This window comes from Saimiri boliviensis, chromosome 3 (genome assembly GCF_048565385.1).
Source record: "Saimiri boliviensis isolate mSaiBol1 chromosome 3, mSaiBol1.pri, whole genome shotgun sequence".
NCBI classification, from domain to species: Eukaryota; Metazoa; Chordata; class Mammalia; order Primates; family Cebidae; genus Saimiri; species Saimiri boliviensis.
Genome location: NC_133451.1, coordinates 92,101,833 through 92,124,080, shown reverse-complemented (window position 1 = coordinate 92,124,080; position 22,248 = coordinate 92,101,833). Strand labels below are relative to the sequence as shown.

The following is a 22,248-nucleotide window of genomic DNA, read 5'->3' as shown; positions in this document are numbered from 1 at the left end:
TCTCAAAGTTTGGGTAGGATTTGAATGGGCAAGAGGGACAGAAAAGAAGAGAAAGAGCATGATGGGCAAGGGCTTGAGTGAGGAATTGATTCTTCTTTGGGGACCATGGAGATATAAGCATGTAAAGCACATAGGCCCTGTATTGGAGAATGGGGAAGAATAGGTGGATGAGGTTAAAGTCAGATTATGAAGCCCTGAATGCTGAACATCAGATCTGAGGCTATATTCTTACCTTGATACATTTCAGACACAACTAAAATCATAGGATCTTCCTTTCTTCTCTATTGGGTGAATGTTTCTTAGACTTGGTGTGAGTCTCAGTGCCTACACAATTAAAGCTACTGAAATGTTTCCTAGCAATTCCAGAGAAATATGTCCTTTATGTTGACTTGTTCATGTCAACAGACTACATCTGATTAAATAGCTGCCTGTACGATGCCTCCAAGAGTGGATAAAAGAAAAATCAAACTCCTATTCTTGGAAAGCCATGCGTATACTAGTTACATTGATCAAAGGGCAATAGAAATGATCCAGTGAGGATTTTTCTGAATTTCTCACAATTATTTAAAATCTTCCTCAAATACCTGTTCCTCTACCATGCCTCCCCAAGTCCTTCATTCCAAATAGCACCTCTGTCTCTACTCCCGAAGCACTAACTGACCCTGTGATAGGGCACTTCCCAGCCAGGCTGACATGTAGACTTGGCTCCCCATGTGTCTTTTCCCCATAGACTTCGAGCTTCCTTTTATGATAAATAATTGTAGCTAACATTTAGGAGGTTGTTCCTACTGTGTAAACTCCATGATGAGTGCTTTACATGGATCATTTCATTTTTTTCACCAAACAGTCCTTTAAAATGATACTATATTCACTAAATAGTCCTTTAAAATTGTGCTATATCCACTAAACAGTGCTTTAAAATGGTGCTGCTATTGCTTTTCATCTTACAGTAAAGAAACTAATGGGAAAAAAACAGCTGGGCACAGCAGCTCACACCTGAAATCCCAGCACTTTGGGAGGCCAAGGTAGGCAATCACTTGAGGTCAGGAGTTTTAGAGCAGCCTGGCCCACATGGTGAAACCCGGTCTCTACAGAAAATACAAAGAATTAGCCAGGCATCATGGTGCTCGTCTGTAATCTCAGCTACTCAGAAGGCTGAGGCAGGAGAATAGCTTAACCCTGGGTGGCGGAGGTTGCAGTGAGCCAAGATTGTACCACTGCACTCCAGCATGGGTGACAGTGCGAGACTTTGTCTCTTTAAAAAAAAAAAAAAAAAAGTAAAATAATAAGTGCCAGTACACAGAGTTAGTAAAGAGTAGTGTCTGCTATGTCCCAAAAGCCATGTGATCATTGCTGCCCATACTACCCCTGGCTGGGTAGAGGTCATGCCTTATTCATCACTGCCATCCACTGGACCCAACTTAGTGCCTGACACAGGGAGGGGCTGAATCATTGATGATTGGTTTTAGGTGGAGTAAAAATTCCTGGCACGGTGAGCACCTTTGCTGTGATTGAATTTCTGATTCTCTGTGAAGAGAAGGGGAGATCAAACACATTCCTCTGGCTCCTAGCTGTCATCTTTACTGAACCCGCTCCTTTGCTCCTCCTTCTTCCTAACTGCACCATTTGCATTCAAAGCTAGAGCTTAGAGCAGAGAAAGGGAAAACAGAACCCTGACTGACCCATGTTGGACTCAGAGAAGAGAAACAAGAAATTTGCCAGATGACGAATAAAGTGGGGAAAAGATAAAGTGATTAAAATTTATTACTTTGACTTAATATTTAACCTAATGATAATAAAGTCTTACCTGATGTTGCAAAGATCAATGTTTTAAGTGCTGATTCAGTGCCCTTTCTTTATGATTTGACAGTCTGAGAACAATCTAATGGGTGTGGCTTAAAGACCTAGATCACATGTAAAATTGGAATTGAGTATTACTCACGCAAAAATAAATACCTGTGCAATATACCTGCTTTATGCACTCACAAGCAGGGAAGAAATCCACAAGGACTTACCCGTCTCCTGGTCTGCAGAGAAGACAGAAACAACATGAGCACGGCAGGAAAAGTAAGCAACATATACATTACTGTTGGAAATATATTCTCATCAGTAGAACAAAGAAAGAAATACAGTATTTGATGAACAATTTAAAATTCACATCTAAATTAGAAATGATACACTGAAACATGATACATAATATATGCTACAATATGTAATGTATACTAAGCTACAGTGGAAATAAGCTGTTTTTAAATACCTTCAAATAGAATGTAAAGAATCTGTATCTATTAAGTCTTTTTAAGTACATTTAAAGTAAAGTGATTGTTTATTCCAAGCTAATCATGACTAATTTGCAAAGCCAAATTTAGAAACGTCTTTCATCAAGAAGTTTACTTTATATTAAGTAGCATCATTTAAATGTATTATTTCTATTCATTTTTTTGTGAAAAGAAGAAAGTTAAGTCTGATCAAAATTTTATGAGAGGATTTGATTTAGAAGACTTTGAAATACCCTTTTAACCTTAACAGAAAATACCTTACAAACTGCTTATTGGTCTTACAGCATTAGAATCATCAAGATTAAGCAAGACAACATCAACATTCAAATTGTGATTTTAAAAGATTCAGTGGTCGGACACAGTGTCTCAAGCCTATAGTCTCAGCACTTTGGGAGGCCAAAGTGGGTGGATCGAGAGGTCAGGAGTTCGAAACCAGCCTGACCAACATGGGGAAACCTTGTCTCAACTAAAAATACAAAAATTAGCTGGGCGTGGTGATGTGCCCCTGTAATCCCAGCTACTCAGGAGGCTGAGGCAGGAGAATCGCTTGAACCCAGGAGGCACAGGTTGCAGCGAGCTGAGATCATGCCACTGCACTCCAGCCTGGGTGACAGAGCAAGACTCTGTCTCCAAAAAAAAAGGTTCCGTATGACACAATTTAGGCAATTTCCACAGTAATCTTATGGAACAGTGTCTTCCCCAAGTCAATATGGTTTTACAGAAAATTAATAATACAACTAGCACTAGGAACACAGATATTTGGTTTTGCCTTCCATAAATTTCTTAATTGTTCAATGTGTTTACAGGTGTACAAATATGCATGTTGTCATACAATATAATCAATTGACATTTTTAATTTTTTTAATTGCTTAATCACATAAACCTTTGCAACTATTTCCAGACCTTTTTTTGTGTTAGGAGTGTATCGCACAGTAAAACATCTCACTCTAATTCAGTTTAAAGGTTCTGAGGCTTCTTTATACATTCTGTGAGGAAACAGGCTCATATCAATAAACCTGGTTAGAAATCACATGAGTGCCTCATTGTTACTGTTCTTATTCCACCTCACTTTACTTTCATTCATTACTGATTAAAATGTACACTCCACATAGAAAATAACTAGAAAAAAAATTTTAATTTTTTAACTCGAAAGAAACAATGAGTTCCTAGAGCAAAAGTATAAACCAATCATATTAATGAAAATAATAACTGATGAAATCGATAATTAATCCTCCTCTCCCGGGCACAACATCAATAACTTAGCTTTTTGTCAGCATTTCATTTATGTTTATCTGTCCTGCATTTTATTTTCCTCAAATGCTGAATAGTGACAACACCATTTCATAAGGTAGTTGTGTTAGGATAATTCAATAAATTAATACTATAAAGAAATTAAAATTGTATCTGGTATATAGAAATAAGTCAATAAATATTTGCCACTATTATTATTATTTCTATTTAACTTTTTGCTAATGTTTTACTGCCACAGAGTAGTGAAAACTACTAGATTCCTCTTTATTCTCTGGAAAAGACTGCAGAAAAATTATTTAATCACTGATACTTCAGAAATTATTTAATCACTGAATCAACTGATCCTCAACTATTTCAGCTGTAAAACAAAGCCAATAATTCAATAACACTGTCCTGGTAGCATCACTGAGAGGTTTAAAAATAATGAATGTTGTAGAATTTCCACCAAGATGGCCAAATAGGAACAGCTCCAGTGCACAGTTCCCAGTGAGAGCAATGCAGAACGCGGGTGATCTCTGCATTTCCAACTGAGGTACCAGGTTCATCTCACTGGGACTGGTTAGACAGTGGGTATGGCCCAAGGAGGGTGAGCCAAAGCAGGTGGGGCATCCCCCTACCTGGGAAGCACAAGGGGTGGGAGAACCCCCTCTTCTAGCAAAGGGAAGCCATTAGGGACTTCTCCTGACATCCTGGCTCAGATACTGCACTTTTCCAATGGTCTTCACAACCTGCATACCAGGAGATTCTCTCAGGTGCCTACACCACCAGTGTGCTGGGTTTCCAGCACAAAATTGGACGGCCATTTTAACCACAGCAGTTTTTTGTTTTTTTCTCATACCCCAGTGGCACCTGGAACACCAGAGAGAGAAAACCACTCATTCCCCTGAAAAAGGGAGCTGGAGCCAGAGAGCCAAATGATCTGGCTCAGCAGGTTCCACCTCCATGAAGACCAGAAAGCTAAGATCCACTGGCTTGAAATTCTTACAGCCAGCACAGCAGTCTGAGCTCAACCTGCGATGTTTGAGCTCAGTGGGGGAGCTAAGCTATGAGGATGCAAAGGCATAAGAATGATAGAAACGTTGGGAACTCAAGAGGGAAGTTTGAGGGGGAAGGTGAGGGATAAGACTGCATACTGAGTACAGTGTACACTGCTTGAGTGGAGGGTTCAGCAAAACCTCAGAAATTGCCACTAAAGAACCTACCAAGGTAACCAGTAAATTAATTTGACTACAGTCAAATTAAATATTTAATTTCAAAAACTATTGAAATTAAAGAAAATTTTATAAATAAATATAATGCAAATAACTCACCCAGCACAGGCCACAATGTGCCTGTCACATTGTGGGCACCTGATAATCAGAAACTTCCTATTAGTACCTTCCTTCCAAGTATTCTGATATTTATTTTGGCATTGACCATGTTCAACACCCTGCAAAGTTGAATAATTTGACAAATAAATAATGAAAATAAATTGTCAGAAGAATAAATTTCAATTGAATTTTTATCATAATTGCAATTTTGTTGATTCTCTCTAGAAAAAGTTCTGTGAATTGTACAGGCTTAACCACATGAAGATGAATGTTACAGTATGCTGACAAGCACTGGAAATATATGTTCAACTTTTATTTTTAAGAACATCTATGGATAAGATCTGCTAGCAGAAATTCAAACACATAGTGTCTCCAATTTTGAAATATGTATGTATGGGTCTGATTGTACACACACACACACACACACACCACCACCACCAACTCTAACCTCTGTAATTTTGGGCTCAAATCAAAGCTGGAAGGAGTCTCTACACACAAATCAGATAGCACAACAGGCTCTGAAAGCTAAGTTGCAAATGGGTGTTGGAACAAGTCACACATAGAAGTGGTGGAGAGAGAAAAGTAAAAGAGGAGAATAGAAATAGAGAAAGAGACATCATCCCAGGCAGTAAGATAAATATATCTTACAGAGTCAGATCCTTTGGGTCTAAGCAGAAAATTGAGCAAGAAAGCAGTGTATTTTATGAACACACACTGACCCTGCCAGCAAAATGAAGGTGACTTAGAATTTCATGTACCAGCTAATAGTTGTGGGTAAAGAAACGTTTTCAGCACAGCATTAGGAAATGTCAGGATTAAACACCTTGGGAGAAAAAAACAACAACATGAAGATGGCCTTCATGAATATATTCCATTTTATCTCAGTGAGTTATTATAGTTAACTCTGTTTATCTTTCCTTATATTGTTGCTTTTGTAAAATATGTTTTTATTCTCTTCATAAATCAGAGGTGATTATTTCCATGAAGGACTTGTTAGGAACCAGACATAGGACTAGATGTTGCAAGTACAAAGATGAAATGACACAATTTCTGATGTCAAGAGTGGGAAAACACTGGTACCATCTCTCTGTTTGATTTTCTAGGTAATCAAATGCAAAGCAGCTGTGCTATGGGAGTTAAACAAACCATTTTCCATAGAGGAGGTAGAGGTTGCACCTCCTAAGGCCCATGAAGTTCGTATTAAGGTGAAATACATTTTTCCATTTGTGTTTAAGTTTAAAAATCTCAGAAAAATTAAAAAATGGAAACAGCCAAAAATCTTAGTCACTTTTTATATGATCATCCAGAAAATAGAATATACTTGTTGTCAACGAAAGGTATAAATATAAATTATTGAATATGTAAACAGTGATCAAAGAGTACATAAAGTATAATTCCAATAAAATACAAAAGGATTTATGTGTTTGCACAGAAAATATATTTGAACGGATATACATCAAGACTTCAAAACCAATTAGCAGTAAATTTTTTATGAGTCAATTTGCTATTTCTACTTCTGTTCTTATAAAGCATGCATTCTTGTATATTACTTAAGACTTAATTTCAGGATCAGTTCTTTCACAGATTATTCTCAATTGTTTAATTCAAAAAAGGAAGGTAGAGGAGGGTTTTAGCCTGGTTAACCTCGGGGATAAACTGAATCTTCCCTATTTGGGAATAGTAGGGATTATTAGCAAAATCCTTGAATACATTTTGGAAGCACAATTTCAGGAAATTGGGATTTTAAAATTCATCTGAGACTCTTAGTATTTCCTGAATCTCAACATCTTCTCTTCACTCTGTAGATAGGGGCTGTAGGAATCTGTCGCTCAGATGACCACGTGGTTAGTGGCACCATGGTGACCCCACTTCCTGCGATTTTAGGCCATGAGGCAGCCGGCATCGTGGAGAGCGTTGGAGAAGGGGTGACTACCATCAAACCAGGTACAGGACTCACACACTGAGAACACACCTTGGTTCACCAGTCCAGGATTTCCCAGCCTTGGTGAGGAAACTGAGTCGATGAGAGATGAAAGGGCTTGCACAAGGTCACAGGGCAGCCATGACTTCAGGGGTTTCCTCCTTCCCTCTCTGCCTGCCTGACTCAGGCATGTGTGCCTTCAGGCATGCATGTGTTCTACCCTTCAACGATTATGTACTGAGGATCTGCTAGATGCCAGGCAAGTTTAGAGCCCGGAGATACGTGAGGATCAAAAGAGACACAGTGCCTACCAGTGTGAATTCATAATCTAATAATTTCCTTGTTAGTGTTGCTGAACACTGTCTCCTGTCAGGGCCAGACAACTAGAAATGGTAGGAGGGAAAAGACATAAGTATAGACACTGTTCTGTGCAGAGTTCATGAAATGGAGGCTACATGGCTATGGCTGAATAAACATGACTTTTTCTTAGGTGACTTATGCAGCCCCTTCACCAGTTTCCTCGGCTGACATGGTGTCTCTTCCCGAGCATGGACTCATTGAAACAGACTAGGTGAAAGGAAATGAAAGAAACATAGCAGGAGCCATCTACCATCAACAATGTCTGCCTTATTACCTTCAGCCATGCTTCAATGAGACTGGTTATGAATTACTAATTATATAGAGAGAATAAGTAGGGCATTTCCATACCATCAGTTACATAAATTTTACCTATAAATATTATGGGCCAAGCATTTTCTTGGTCTTGTGGAATAGGTAGCATAGGTAATTAAAATAAATATTATGTTTAATTCTAAAAACTTGCTTTAGGCATAAATTGGACCTACCACTTTACCAATTTGAATGGTGAACAGAAAAATAAAATGAATCATCCAATTTCAGTTTCAGCTCTTACTATTTCTTTAGTTAGAAATAAACTAATAACAAAATGACACCCTTACTTTTCACCCATGCTCCCTCCACCACAACAGAAAAAGTAGCTAATTCAAAAATTATCATCAGCTAAAAACATTTCAAAGTCAGTTCTCTGAAAAGTGCCTAACTTATGGTGGAGGGTTGAAATTTCTAGAGAAATTTCTGGAATTGTTCTTTGTCCCATTTTTGTTAGTTTTCCTCAAAAAAAGAACTAAGATCATTTTAAAAGCATTCATTTCATAATAAAGATAAACCTAGTCATTTTGAAAAGCAAAGAATAGTTCAAACTTCTCATTTTTATCGTAAATCAGACTACAACACAAAACAGGTCTTACTAAAATCAAGTGGGACTATTATATACTACTTTCACCTAAAATTTATATTTATACTTACAGTAAGAATATTTAAGATTTAAATACTTAAGGATTAAATAAAATGTTTGTAAAGCCTCCAGGTTAAATTGGTACACTATATAAAAGTTAACTATCAATGCTGTGGAAGTAATTTTTTTAATTTGTGTTGTTTCCCACATTTGCATTTCCTCTTTAGGAATCTTCAGGCACTTATAGCCTCAAACTGAAAACAAGGCTGTGGCAGACAATGACAAATGACCCAGTTGTGATTGGACGTACTTATGGAGACTTTTAAAGACGCACTTCTCATCCATACCCTTGAACTCTAAGTTTTTGCTCTATTAATTCCTGGATAGAAATTTAAAAAGAATTTGTTTTATTCCTCTCCAGGTGATAAAGTCATCCCACTCATTATTCCTCAGTGTGGAAAATGCAGAATTTGTAAAAACCCAGAAAGCAACTACTGCTTGAAAAACAAGTAGGTTTCTGATGCTCTCTTTGCATAGACTTTGAGTTTGCACATTAGTTATGCTCCTATCTCATGCCTGTGTGTGTGTCTGTGTATTGCACTGCCCAGTCTCAGCAATGCTCAGGGGACCCTGCAGGATGGCACCAGTAGATTCACCTGCAAAGGGAAGCCCATCCACCACTTCCTTGGCGTCAGCACCTTCTCCCAGTACACAGTGGTGGATGAGATTGCAGTGGCCAAAATTGATGCAGCCTCACCCCTGGAGAAAGTCTGCCTCATCGGCTGTGGATTTTCCACTGGTTATGGGTCTGCAGTCAAAGTTGCCAAGGTAAGAATGATAATGGGTGATAAAACCGGTTACACGCAGACTGTCAGGAACCAAAAGGGAAGGACTTTCTCATAAGAATCAAAGATTATTTCTGTAGATTTGGAGTGTCCATTAAGAATAGAAAAATGGCCCGAAAAGAATTGAGAGCACATACTAGAAATTTCACCTGTTTATCACAGGTAAAAAGTTGTTAAGAGTTAAGAAAAAGTAAAGATGTCATTTCAATAATTATTCTTCTGTATTGACTCTCTATGAGATCTTGAAATGTTAGGCCTGTGAACTCATGTGGTAATTCGTTCAATAGTTAGAGAGCACCTACACGTCTCAGGTATGGTAGGTTCTGCTAGGTTCTGAGACAGCAACAGTCAATGAAATGAAGCATTTGTCCTTGAGAAACATCTAGTCTGTGGATTCCCTATTCCCAGAATTAAGATCAACAGTAAAGTCCAAAGCTCTACCTGATGCATTTCCAAACCAAGGCTCACCCACTCTCTGGATTTGTGGAAAGTAATGACCCTTCAGTAATCCATAACTCACTCATTATGGGATTTGTTTCTTTTCTTTTTTCTTTTTTTTTTTTTTTTTTGAGTTACAAATAAGGGTTTTTAGTATTATTTCATTCTGAGGCTTTAATAATGATACTGCTCATAATTTTTTAAAAGTGCAAAATTTTTAACATTGTTCAAATAATGTAAGTTTCATATTTTATAGCTTTATAGAAAATGTTTCCACTTCACTTAAAAGCCAAAGTTTCCTGGCAAGTCTTTATCCCATCCCCAGTGCAGCATTTGTAACATCAAGATATCTGTTTCTTAGCATCAGTTGTACAAGTTACATACTTAGCTTTTTGTATCTTAGTGTGGTAGAAACTTTAGCCTGCAACAGGAGGACCTGGAGGACCTCTGAAAACACAGATTCCTGGGTCCTACCCGAGAAGTTTCTCACTCAGTAATGGGCCATGATCATTTGCGTTTCTACCAAGTTCGAGCTGCTGATGCTTCTGGTTTCTAGAATATACTTTTGTTTTGTTTTGTTTTGTTTTGAGATGGAGTCTTGCTCTGTCACCAACGCTGGATTGCAGCTGTGTAATCTGGGCTCACCACAACCTCTGCCTCCGGGTTTCAAGAGATTTTCCTGCCTCAGCCTCCCAAGTAGCTGTGACTACAGGCGAGCACCACCATGCTCAGCTAATTTTTGTATTTTTAGTAGAGATGGGGTTTCACCATGTTAGCCAAGCTGGTCTTGAACACCTGACCTCAGGTGATCTACCCTCCTGGGCCTCTCAAAGTGCTGGGAATTCAGGTGTGAGCAGCCAACGTGCCCTGTAGCAAGTTCTTTTTTATTATTTTGGTTACACTTTAAGTTCTGTGGTACATGTGCAGAACGTGTATGTTTGTTACATAAGCAAACACATGCCATGGTGGTTTGCTGCACTGATTATTGGAATTCACTGCTAAAGCGAAATCCCCTGCCCTGAGCACATATATATACTTCAGAAGTAGTAAATTTTAAGCAGAAATTCTTTAAAGCTCCTCATCTAAAATGGCTAAAAATCTAGTAGTATCTTTATTTTATGAAACCGAGGTCCAGATATATAAAGATATTTGCTCAAAGTCTCACTGCTGGTTAATATGATAGCTGAGACTAAAACATTACTTACAAATCTCCTGCTGAATATTAAATCACAATCCATAATCATTAGTGCTTTTAAATCACAGTCACAAGACTTGTATTTTCTAAGTAAGGTAGAAAATGGTGGTGTCCTCCATAGTATTGAATAACACTTGGTGAATGAATGAATAGAAACCTTTAAGGAAATACAAGAATGAGATTATTTGGAACAGGAAGAACATATTACCCACAATGAAGGCTGACTATGGGAGATTAGGTTTAATAAATAATCCCTGGCCAATTTAAACCAATTAGAGGGCATCTTTTCCAAATTTCACTGAGTTTAGCACTTACTCCCTTGCTCAATTACCTCATCTGTTTCAATGGGTGGTCTAATTAAGCCTATGCAAGAATAGAAGCAAAGGATACTCGTAACGATAAATTTTATTTATTATTAAAATATAGATTAATGTTTCACTGCTGTGTTGTTCACTAGTGTATTTTTTAAAGCAGGGATATACTGGTCACAACTACTGAACATAAATGAACCAAGGAGTTAATTACTGAGGGTTTAAGTGGAATATTTCTTGTTCTCCTGGAGTAGCCTTTTCCACTTATTTTATTTTCCAAACATTGCCTTTGTGTATATATGAGATACTGAAGCTGACTATCATGGCTTTCAGCAATCAAGAGTCCCTTCAGGACGCTACTCACTGCCATCTGGATCTCAAAGCTCATCTAGTCCCCTGGTTTGCAGCCTGACCTCCCCATTGGAGTCACCTGATGACTGAGTTTCACCTGCAGAGATTCTGATTTAATTGGCACGGACGGTGGGATAGTTTGTAAAGCTTCACAGATTAATCTAATATGCAGCCATTTGAGAATCACTCAACTAGTTCAACTCCTTGAAGTTAAAAGTAAAGCAACTGAAGCCAAAAGAGTTTTCCATAACAGGTTGGACAGAAGAGTCTGAGTAGCTCTTGATAAACACTGGGCATGGCACTTTGTAAAGCTCAGGTACTTTCTAACAATCATTGCTTAATCCATTTTTGCATTTTCTGAAAACACAGGTCACCCCAGGCTCTACCTGTGCTGTGTTTGGCCTGGGAGGGGTCGGCCTATCTGTCGTTATGGGCTGCAAAGCTGCTGGAGCAGCCAGGATCATTGCGGTGGACATCAACAAGGACAAATTTGCAAAGGCCAGAGAGTTGGGTGCCACTGAATGCATCAACCCTCAAGACTACAAGAAACCCATCCAGGAGGTGCTAAAGGAAATGACTGATGGAGGTGTGGATTTTTCGTTTGAAGTCGTTGGTCGGCTTGACACCATGGTATGTACCATGATGTGCCCTGAGATTTCTGCCTCTGCAATTTGGAGGGTGCATTTACGCAGCAGAAGGTATGTTGTATGTATAAAAGATATTTAATGATGAATGGAAATTTCCCATTGTCTGTTTGTTACCTGGCTTGTTGAATTTATTGTTATGAGAAATATTTTATTCCATCAACTAAACCTGTCTCAAGTCATATTTCCTCGAGAGGAAAAGAGCTTGTTTTTCTTAACTGAGCGATTACAGATTCACTTTACTAATTTTTAGTTAAAAAATATAAACTCAAGTAAACACAAATAACACAAATTCTATTCTCAAATTGGAACATTTTATTTTTCTCTCACATTCTTAACAAAAATGGCTTAATAATTTTGCATGTGTTCTTAATAAATCCAAAATTTCTCACATATTAGTATTTGGCTAAAAGAAATAAGTCATTTTAAGCCAACTGTTGTTTTATTAACAAAAATATGCTCTTAAAAAAGTGACTGCTCAAATGTATCACTATATTTTATCATGGAAACTGGATAGTGCCTGGCACATAGCTAGTATCCAATACTAGTAGGAGTGAATACTTTGAAAAGTCAACAGATTTTACCAGCCCCCAAATTTAAAAGCTACATATCACATAACATTGTTTATGGATTACATGAGACAGTGCAGGTAATATACTTAGCATACTACCACCTGTCAGACGGTGAGCTCCCAATAAATATCAGCTGTCCCTTTTCTTTCTTTCTTTCTTTTTCTTTTTTCTTTTTTTTTATTGAGACAGGGTCTCACTCTGTTGCCCAGGCTGAGTTGCAGTGGCATAATTATAACTCACTGCAGCCTTGACCTCTTGGGCTCAAGCAATTCTTCTACCTCGGCCTCCAAAAATGCTGAGGGCATAGACACGAGCCACCATGCCCAGCCTCAGTTGACATTAGAGATGTGAAATATTATTTCCAATCTTGTGGAGCTTACATCACCTTTGGCTTATTACATGATATTACTTTCAAGCAGTTACAAATATCAAAGGCAATGGGAAACGCATCTCTAGCTATATTTCAGCTACCCAGAATTCTCTAGAATCCTACTGAAAAAGTCTCCAGAGACCAACAAGTTTCCACTGCTGAGATTTTCTAGAAGGTCCAGCAGTGTGGGTAATGGGGAGCAGTGCTCTGAGATCAGAGCTCTTGGCAGCTTTGACCTGGGACAAATGCCGCAGAGGAATAAAGTGTCAAGAGAATCCAACGTTTTCCAGGGCTATAGATTTTCCCCTAATGTTCTTTTTCCACATTGTTCTCCATTTTCTTATGTGGAACTGAAGTGTACCTTATCTCAAGATACTAAATATTTGACAGTCACATGTTCTGAGGATGTCTGGTCTTCCAAACATCAGAATCCAAAATCAAAAAACTAATCATTACATACCTTGGGGGGAACTTAAACCACTTTCTAACTACAGAACATGTTCAAAAAGCTGACCGGAAAAGGCTTTCTGAACCGTCCTTTGAGGTTCCCAGATAATCAGTGTATTTTAATGTAAATCCAATATATATTGGGGGAGGTAAAAACAATGTTTAAAACATGTCCATTTGAAAAATGGACAGTAAAATACTTATCTGTTAAAAAAAAAAAAAGGAAAAGGAGGCCAACAAGTGGACAAAAAACTGATTTTGGTGATATAATCATTTATCTTGTTCCCCTTTAAAATATGTGGTTGAAAGTACTGGGTTCAAAATACATATGTAAGAAATCAATGAAAAATGAATTAATCAACTCACAGATTACCTAAGAATGAAGTGATGATGAAACTGTATGCTTATATAAGGTACCAGACTTAATATATGTTTGTAATGATGTCTACCTCTCTATCCTTTTTAGGAAGAATTAAGTGCACACCAATTTATTCATCCATTCTTTCATTCAAAAACCATTTTCTGGGCATTTCCTAAATCCACAGCACCATCCCTTGCAACAAAAGGGGGAATGAAGAAGAAAAAGACATGATCTCTTCCCTCTACACACTCACAATCTAGCTAAGCCTATTACATGATATTGCACATTATGAGTACGAACTATGCTACCCACATTAAGGATGCCAAATATTCACTTTATTCCAGATGGCTTCCCTGTTATGTTGTCATGAGGCATGTGGCACAAGTGTTGTCGTAGGGCTACCTCCTGATTCCCAAAACCTCTCAGTGAACCCTACGCTGCTACTGACTGGACGCACCTGGAAAGGAGCTGTTTTTGGTGGTATGTAGTTAGGCTTCAGAGCCAAATTCCCATTAACCTAAATCTATCTCCCCTTTTACAAGTGACAAGGCAAGTTTTAAAAAAAAAAATTGAAAATAAATTAAAATTCCTTTTCTATCTATAGTCTCCAAGCCAACTAGATATGGAACTAATGCAGATAGAGGTCCCAAAATAGACTTTTCTGATGTCACCATTAACCAAGACCTTTCATCTCCATCTGTTTTGTACTTGTGACTGTGCAAGGCATGGAAATTTCTAGTAAGACACAGAATCTACATCAATATTGCATATCTACACTCAAATTTAGACAACTCATAAATTTTTTCTTGACTTTGGGCATAACATCTGTACTATGATTTCTCTGTGTGAGAGAAAATATCTAAGGACCCTTGTTTCTCTGTGATGTTTTTTAAGTCAAAGCACGGTAAAAGCATATGAAAGAACTCTGTCTCTTATTAACCTCAGACATCGCAGTCTGGAATGCAGCATCTTTTCTAAACTTTCATTTCTTTGGAAAATCTTCTCTTCAATTCTCCTACTTACCTGGGTTGACTCTAACAATGATATTATCTTCTTTTCAGGCTTCAAGAGTAAAGAAGATGTCCCCAGACTTGTGGCTGATTTTATGGCTAAGAAATTTTCACTGGATGCATTAATAACCAATGTTTTACCTTTTGAAAAAATAAATGAAGGATTTGACCTGCTTCGTTCTGGGAAAAGGTAGATTTTAAGTTAGTTTTCTGTTTTGCTTTGTTTTTTTCCAATAGAGGATTGTCTATCAGAAAAGAAAAAGATGTAAGAATGAGAAACATTAGAGTGCCTTGGTTTTCCCACTATTAGTTCAGTCTTTGCATGGAGCACATGTAGGATTGTACTGTGAGAAGCTAAAAACAGTTGCTTTGCATTTCGTATTCTGCTGAAGCCAAAATATGTTGATTACAGCCAATCTGAATGATCAGAGCCTCTCAGCCTTCTTTAAAAGAGAACACTTACATTTGCCCCCTCCCCTAAAAAAACAAACCACATACACACACACATATACGTGTATTTCAAAAACTGTAATTATAACATGGTGTCACTGAAGCCTCTGCCTGCCACCTATATAAAGCTGACATTAAATGTCCGTATATTTGAATAATTTTCAGGACATCCTCAACGTTTTCATTATGGGAGTAGGTGGAACTACATGGGAATTGTTTTCTAAGTAGATATTACTAGTTTTTTTCTTTTTTTTCTTTTGCAGTTTACAAAAATTTGTTTTCAATAAAAGTTATTGTAAAAGAGAAGTGTACTAAACACTGTTGTAAATGTTTGTCTTGCACTTTCTCTGAAGCATAGAAAAATAAGCCAATTTTATTTTCTGTCTCTAACATTTAACACAACCAGCCAATAAATTCTGTCAACTGTGTTTATATGAGGCACAACTGAAAACAGACAGTTATCTGCCTTCTAGCTACAGTCTGTTCATTTTTATGCTATCCTACACTTATTTTAATGAGGTTTTTAGCTTCAAATAGTGTTTCCTTGACACTCACAAAACTATTATACTAGATACTCTAACCGACAAATATTCTTGGGGAGGGAAAAAACTAGCACCCACAGAGCACCGGCTGTTCTACTAAGTGTCTTCTGTATTATCTCGTGTGACTCCCAGACAATGCTCAGTATCAGTCTCAATCTCACTATCTTAGAGAGGAGAATACTGAGACTCGGAGAAGACATGACTTGGCCAAAATCATCAGGTGGTAGGAAGGGGAGCCAGAATTCAAAGGTAGATCTTGTTTTAGCAAATCTATTCACTTTCTGTGAAACCACACCGCCCCTCAAGAGTACATGTGTACATGGAACACAGTAGTCATCAAAGGTTAGTTATCATTGTCATCATTATTATCATTGACATCATCATCACAGCATTGGAGAGATGATGGCAAACAGATAGATGACCAAAACCAGAGGACAGTGTTCAACAACATAAAAAGTCATTAAGCTAACCTAAATTCACTTTATGAGAATGTCATATAGTAATATGCATATGTGAATAAAATGAATCCTATCAATAAGCAAAGATGAAAAATTGTAATATTCAATATTGGTAAGAGTAAGGTGACTGGGTCCTTTCATGTACTTTCAGTAGTAATTGATACATTCTTTTAGGTAAACAATTTGTTAATATGTATCAGAAACCCTTATAAAAAATGGATCTTTTGTTCTAACAATTTCATTTCTAGATATCTATTCTACAGAAATAACTATTCAAACATACATATGTGTTTAAGCATGTTTACTTGTTTCTGTAATATCAAAAATTAGAAACATTCTAAATTTTAACATGAGAAAAATGATTAATAAATTCCAATCATCAATTAGACATGAAATAAGCCATCAAAAAGAAATGACTTCATTGGGAAATTCTCATTATATACTTTAGGCTCATATAATAAAGAATATAAATTTTATACACAATGTATCAAATTTTCAACAAAAGCAGTAAAACTTGTACATATGTCTCAGAAAAGTTGATAGAAATTCAAGAAAACATTGAGAATGATTATTTCTAGGTTGCGGGATTCAGATTACTTTGACTTTCTTCTTTCTGCTGTCTTGTATTTTCTAAATCATGTGCATATATTTTTCTTATCTATGCATATACAAAAATACCTTAAAAATTAGTAAAGCATCACAAAGACCATCATTTTTAAAAAATATTCATTAATAAGAATTGGTTTATACAAAGGGCATAGTTCTAGTGTAAATGTTACATTTCTAATCTTCACAACAATGAAGTATCTTAGAATTAATACAAATCAACTTTATTCTCTACTTCTAAGAATCCTCTGTATCAAAGTTCTTTTAAACTTTCCGCATGGGCTTAACTTTGTTAATTTATCAGTTCTTTCAGGCAAGTTATTCATCATCTTAAATTTGTGCAAATTTTTATTTGGGTTTGAATCCCAACACTATACGAGATGTGTGACCAGAGCAAGTTACAAATCTTTCTGTTTCAATTTTTACAAACTCTCAACTGGAAATAATATGGAAACCTACCTCCTAGTGTTAATGTTTAGGTCGAAGTTTAAATGAGAAAATCCATGAAAAATGTAACAAATAGCAATAACTTGTTGCAAGTTATTATCAATTGTTGTTTTATATTCCTTATTATACCAGGAACGTGGGCACGAAAGAATGATTTTTTTGAAGATCCTAATGTAGAATTGAAGTCGAAATGGCAGGCATACTCAGATTGTTGTGAATGAGGTTAAGGTTGAAGTAAAACAAAAGAAAAAAAGATGAACTTCCCTTTGACTTGACTTAACCCAAATGCAGGAGGATGGGATTAGAGTGGCTGAAAACAGACAGATTTTTAATAAGTCACCTCAAATGCTCCTTGGACGTGGAAATGCTCTCACATGGAAACATGTGGGTTGCCTAAATGTTAACACATTGTCCCTTTTTTCCCATTGCAGTATCCGTACTGTCCTGATGTTTTGAGATAATACAGATGCCTTTCCTTGTAGCAGTCTTCAGCCTCCTCTATCCTACACGATCTGGAGCAACAGCTGAAAAACATTATTAATTCTGCTCTTCAGAGGTGTAATCAATAAATTACACATGGGGGATTTCCAATGAAATGAAAATTGATGGGAAATTATCTTTCAAGTAAATGTTTACTAAATGAAATGTTGAACATCAGCTGGGGAATTGAAGCTAATAAATCTTCCTTCTTAACCATTCTACTTGTGCCATCTTTTCCATTGAGAAAAACTATTTCCTATGACTTCTTGCATTTTTGGTATCTTCACAATCCTCAATCACTGAATGCCAGTGGAGGCGACCCTTCACTTGCCCTGAACTTACCCATGCTGGGCTCTTGCGCTTGAAGTCTCCTACCTCTATCTCAATTTTCACTGTCGGCATTTTCCTTTTTTTTAAAAAAAAATAATATGTACCGAAGCCCTATGGTAAAAGCTACACTATGGTAAAGAATAGACTCATATTTACAAGTGGCGAAAGTCCAAGAGTTCTAAATCATCACACATTTTCATACAGTGGAAGGAAGTGTTTTTCAGACTTTTATATACTATTTCTTCCTAGTCAATATAGAATTTATTTTTTAAAATTAAAGCAGATTTCATGCTTCATATGACTCGGGTTCAATACTAATTGCAAAAACTGAAGTATTTCAGAAATCATGTTAAAAAAAATCTGGAATTTTTGCTCATGAAAGTGCTTCATTGGCTTAACTGTATTAGTATATGACTATAAATGATTATTTATATGATGACTGAAAATCAGTATAAAGTAATTAAAAGTAACATGGTGGCTTTAAGTATAGAGATGGGTGGCAAAAGCTGTGAACACAGAATGTAAAATTGGTAACTAAGAAATGGCACAAACACCTTAAACAATATATTTTCCTAGTAGATAGATAGATAGATAGATAGATAGATATAGATATAGATAGATAGATATATTCCTACATATATACATCTATACACATATACAAATGTGTATTTTTGCAAAACTGTTTTCAATCCACAACTTTATATTATCTACCATGTCTTACATCAAGTCTACAATCCTAGAATTAGTTTAATATTTTGAATATGTAAAGGCCTATGGTGCCCATTTGTTAATGCTTTCCCACTCTCGGGGAAAGATTTGCATTTTCAGCTTTATCTCTAAAGGTGACATGCAAAGGTTACTCCTGGTAAAGGAGCTATACCTGTCTCCAAAAATGCTACTTGTTGAAATATCTACAATCTATTTAATATTATGAAAGACCTTAGACACAAAGTAAAATAGTTTATCATTTACTGTATGATCTTCAATAAGTCCCTCAGGCTCTCTGAGCTTGTTCATCCTTTGTTTTGAAAAAGTTACTTGACCAACACATTACAGCTTAACCAAGATTGAATGGGATGATGTTACTGAAAGAGCTTTGCTAACTGAGAAAGGCCATGTAAGCATGGGGAACATGTGACTGTTTTGCCAAAAATGCTGAAGGAGAGTCGGGGTATGGTGGCTTATGCTTGTACTCACAGCACTTTGGGAGGCTGAGGCAGGCAGATCAACCAGGGTCTGGGGTTCAAGACCAACCTGGCCAACAATGGTGAAACCTGGTCTCTACTAAAGATACAAAAATTAGCTGGACATGGTGGCGGGTGCCAGTAATACCAGCTACTCAGGAGGGTGAGGCAGAATGGCTGAGCCCAGGAGACGGAGGTTACAGTGAGCCAAGATCACACCACTGCACCCCAGACTGTGCAACAAGAGTGAAACCCTGTCTCAAAATAAAAAATAAATAAATAAATAAATAAATAAATAAAAATAAAAACCTGAAAGAGATACTCAGGGTCAAGAAAGTTTTCAGAATGTCCCTAGGATAACATCATGGAACACTACCTGTCGATGGTACTCTGTGGCTTTTACTCTGATGCTGATGGTGTGAGATCCAGAAAAAGAAAAGCGGGTTCTACGTGCCCATCTCACAGCAATATCAAATCCTGCCAGTGGTACAGAGTCTGGCTCTAGCTCCCACCCTCCTACCTCCCAGGCTAGGGTAGCAGGTAGAGTGGGGGCATTAGGTGGGCACTGCCAGTGTTCTTATAGAGTGACACACTCCTCCATGGGGTGGGAGTGGCACATGGGAGCCTTCCACACCATGCACTGGCATCTAGTTACATTGATATTGGTGGGAAGGAAGCAAGTCAAAATCAAAATATAAAAGTGGAACCCCAGAGAGGCTTGTGTCCTGGTGGGCCTATGTGGTGCACATGATCGGGGTGACTTCCAGCAAATTTTGCCTCTGGAATCAAGAACTTCCATATTTGGTGATCACCCCCTCCATAATGTAACTCTGTGAATGTAAGTAGCTTGCACTCATTTTAGCCAGCAGCAAAAAGCTTAGTCAAGATTAAGAAACTTTCAAAGTTCAAAGAGAAAAAAGTTGATGTTGATGGTTTAATAACTCTGATGCATTAACTTAGCACCTCCAGAAAGAGCACACAAACAAAACTCTGAATTAACCTTTTGCTACTTTACAAATCATACATGCTGCTCTGGAATTAGAACAAAATTCATCTTGACAGAATTATTAGAAAAATTGCTCAGGCATTGAAGTACAGTGAGAACAAGACTGTATTTGATAAATACAGGCTTAGACACCTGACTCTTCAATTCTGTTACCTAATGATTATTGCACAAATAACCTCTAGTTAGGTGTTCCCTGAAAATATTAAAGTAACTATTTTATTAAAGTACTTAAATTTTTTTTTGGCCTATCAAATAAATACATAGCCATATTCAAGAAGTGGGCCACCGAGCCATATTCAAGAAGTGGGCCACTGCATAAAAAGAGAAAGAGAAATTGGTAGGGCAAGAGCAAGTTTCCATGAGAGTCATATAGTTGGTGCCAAACACTGTTTCGATGAGATGGATGGTTACATATGTGAACTTGGTTTGTTCGTTTCATTTGCTTGGACCTCAGAGTCCAGATCATCTGCACAGCACTATCACAGTCACCAAGAGAACCCACAGCCTACTTAACACTTCACCAAGAAAACTAAGATAACTGGAGAGAGAAAAATATCTGTTTCAGTTTTCAGGCTTGCTCTTTGAGGTATCTGACATTGCAATAAATAACTCAGAATTTCTCAATGAAAGCAGGTAATTTTTATGTAAATATATTTAAAGACTACTACTCAGAAACCAACAATTTACTGCATTTTGGAAGATATCTAATGGTCAAAAAGAGATATAACTACAGTTTTTTAGTTTCCTGAGGGGTTTTTTGTTTTCTTATTTTTATTTTTAAGCTTTTACTTTGGTTCAAGGGGACATATACAGATTAGTTATACAGGTAAACTCATGTCATAGGGGGTTGTACAGATTATTTCATCACCCAGGTACTAGGCCTAGTACCTAATAATTAAGTTCATTCTCATCATTTAGCTCCCATCTCATACCAGTCAAAATGGCTATTATTAAAAAGGAAACAAATAACAGATTCTGCTGAGTTTGCAGAGAAAAGGGAATGCTATACACTGATGGTGGGACCTTAAATTAGTTCATTCATTGTGGAAAGCAAAATGTCCATTTCTCAACGAGCTAAAAACAGAACTACCATTTGCCCAGCAAGCCCAGTACTGGGTGTATGTGATTCCCAGAGAAATCTAAATCATTCAACCATAAAGACACGTGCATGCATATATTTATTGCAGCACAATCCACAATACCAAAAACATTGAATCAAGCTAAATGACTGTCAATTGGTAGACTGCTAAAAAATATAGTACATATACACCATGGAATACTATGTAGCCATAAAACAGAATGATATCGTCCTTTTACAGGAACATGTATGGAGCTGGAGGATATTATTCTTAGCAATAATAACACAGAAATAGAAAATCAAAAAACTGTGTGTTCTCTCTTAAAAGTGGAAGATAAATGATAACTACAGTTTTGAAATGAACACTTTTAGTTCACAGTAAATTTAAATAATAAACATCACTTAGATGATCCCGTGTTGCAGTGTGGGTGGGAGGAAGTAGCTGGGAAGTAACTATTTTAAAACTAAATCCAAGCCTCAGGAATTTGTAAGCAAAATGAAAGCTGGAATAAATTCTTTCATTAATAGAGGAAGATTCTATGGCTTTTTATTTAATCTTTCCAAAATCTTATAACTATAATGAATAGCAGAATGAATTTTGAACAGTTAAATACCATTTATTTCACATTTGGTATCCTCTCCTCCTTCAGGACATTTAAAGACAGAGGACATTCAAGAATGTGCTGGTTGACTTCTGAGAGTGAAAGAGATTTAAGCCTCTCTGAGCTCTCTGTTCTCCATCTCTGTAATGGTTCTGAGCAAAAAGAAGTGTGAAGGGGGCCAGGTATAACCATTACATCCAAAATGAATACCTAAAGGATAAAATGGCAATGTTTAAACTGAAAGTTCCATTCCATTGATTGGTGCCTAATGCAAATATTTATGCCTAAATTTTAAAGATGAGGAGGAGTTTGACCGAAGCAAAACTGGAGGAGCGCACCCATAAGGTTTCAGCAGGAAAGAGTAGAACATGTTTCAGGAATTACAGGCACTTAGTATTAAGGGCCTGTAAACTTCATGATAAGAAAGGTCATTGGCCAAGTGACAGTGATTCCTGGATTCCTTATAAGAAGTTCAGATTTAACCTTAACTATCTAAGAACAAAAC

The 22,248-nt window shown here is 37.0% G+C and overlaps 1 protein-coding gene across 1 annotated transcript; it reads left to right on the top strand.

The window, feature by feature from the left end:
* Positions 1 to 1,996: 1,996 nt before the first annotated feature.
* LOC101041004 (alcohol dehydrogenase 1C) lies at positions 1,997 to 17,718 on the top strand. The gene is made up of 9 exons (XM_039468070.2): positions 1,997 to 2,067; positions 5,944 to 6,045; positions 6,646 to 6,784; positions 8,438 to 8,525; positions 8,625 to 8,844; positions 11,526 to 11,786; positions 13,895 to 14,030; positions 14,612 to 14,750; positions 17,495 to 17,718. Exons 1-9 carry the CDS (start codon positions 2,050 to 2,052, stop codon positions 17,517 to 17,519), a joined length of 1,128 nt encoding a protein of 375 aa, XP_039324004.2. The 5' UTR covers positions 1,997 to 2,049; the 3' UTR covers positions 17,520 to 17,718.
* The last annotated feature ends 4,530 nt before the right edge of the window (positions 17,719 to 22,248 follow it).

What these genes read in the sequence shown, in the direction of transcription:
- LOC101041004 (XM_039468070.2), top strand. An exon ending in CCCATGAAGTTCGTATTAAG is followed by an intron (nt 6,046 to 6,645) that starts GTGAAATACATT and finishes TTCACTCTGTAG; the next exon opens with ATAGGGGCTGTAGGAATCTG. An exon ending in CTGCAGTCAAAGTTGCCAAG is followed by an intron (nt 8,845 to 11,525) that starts GTAAGAATGATA and finishes CTGAAAACACAG; the next exon opens with GTCACCCCAGGCTCTACCTG.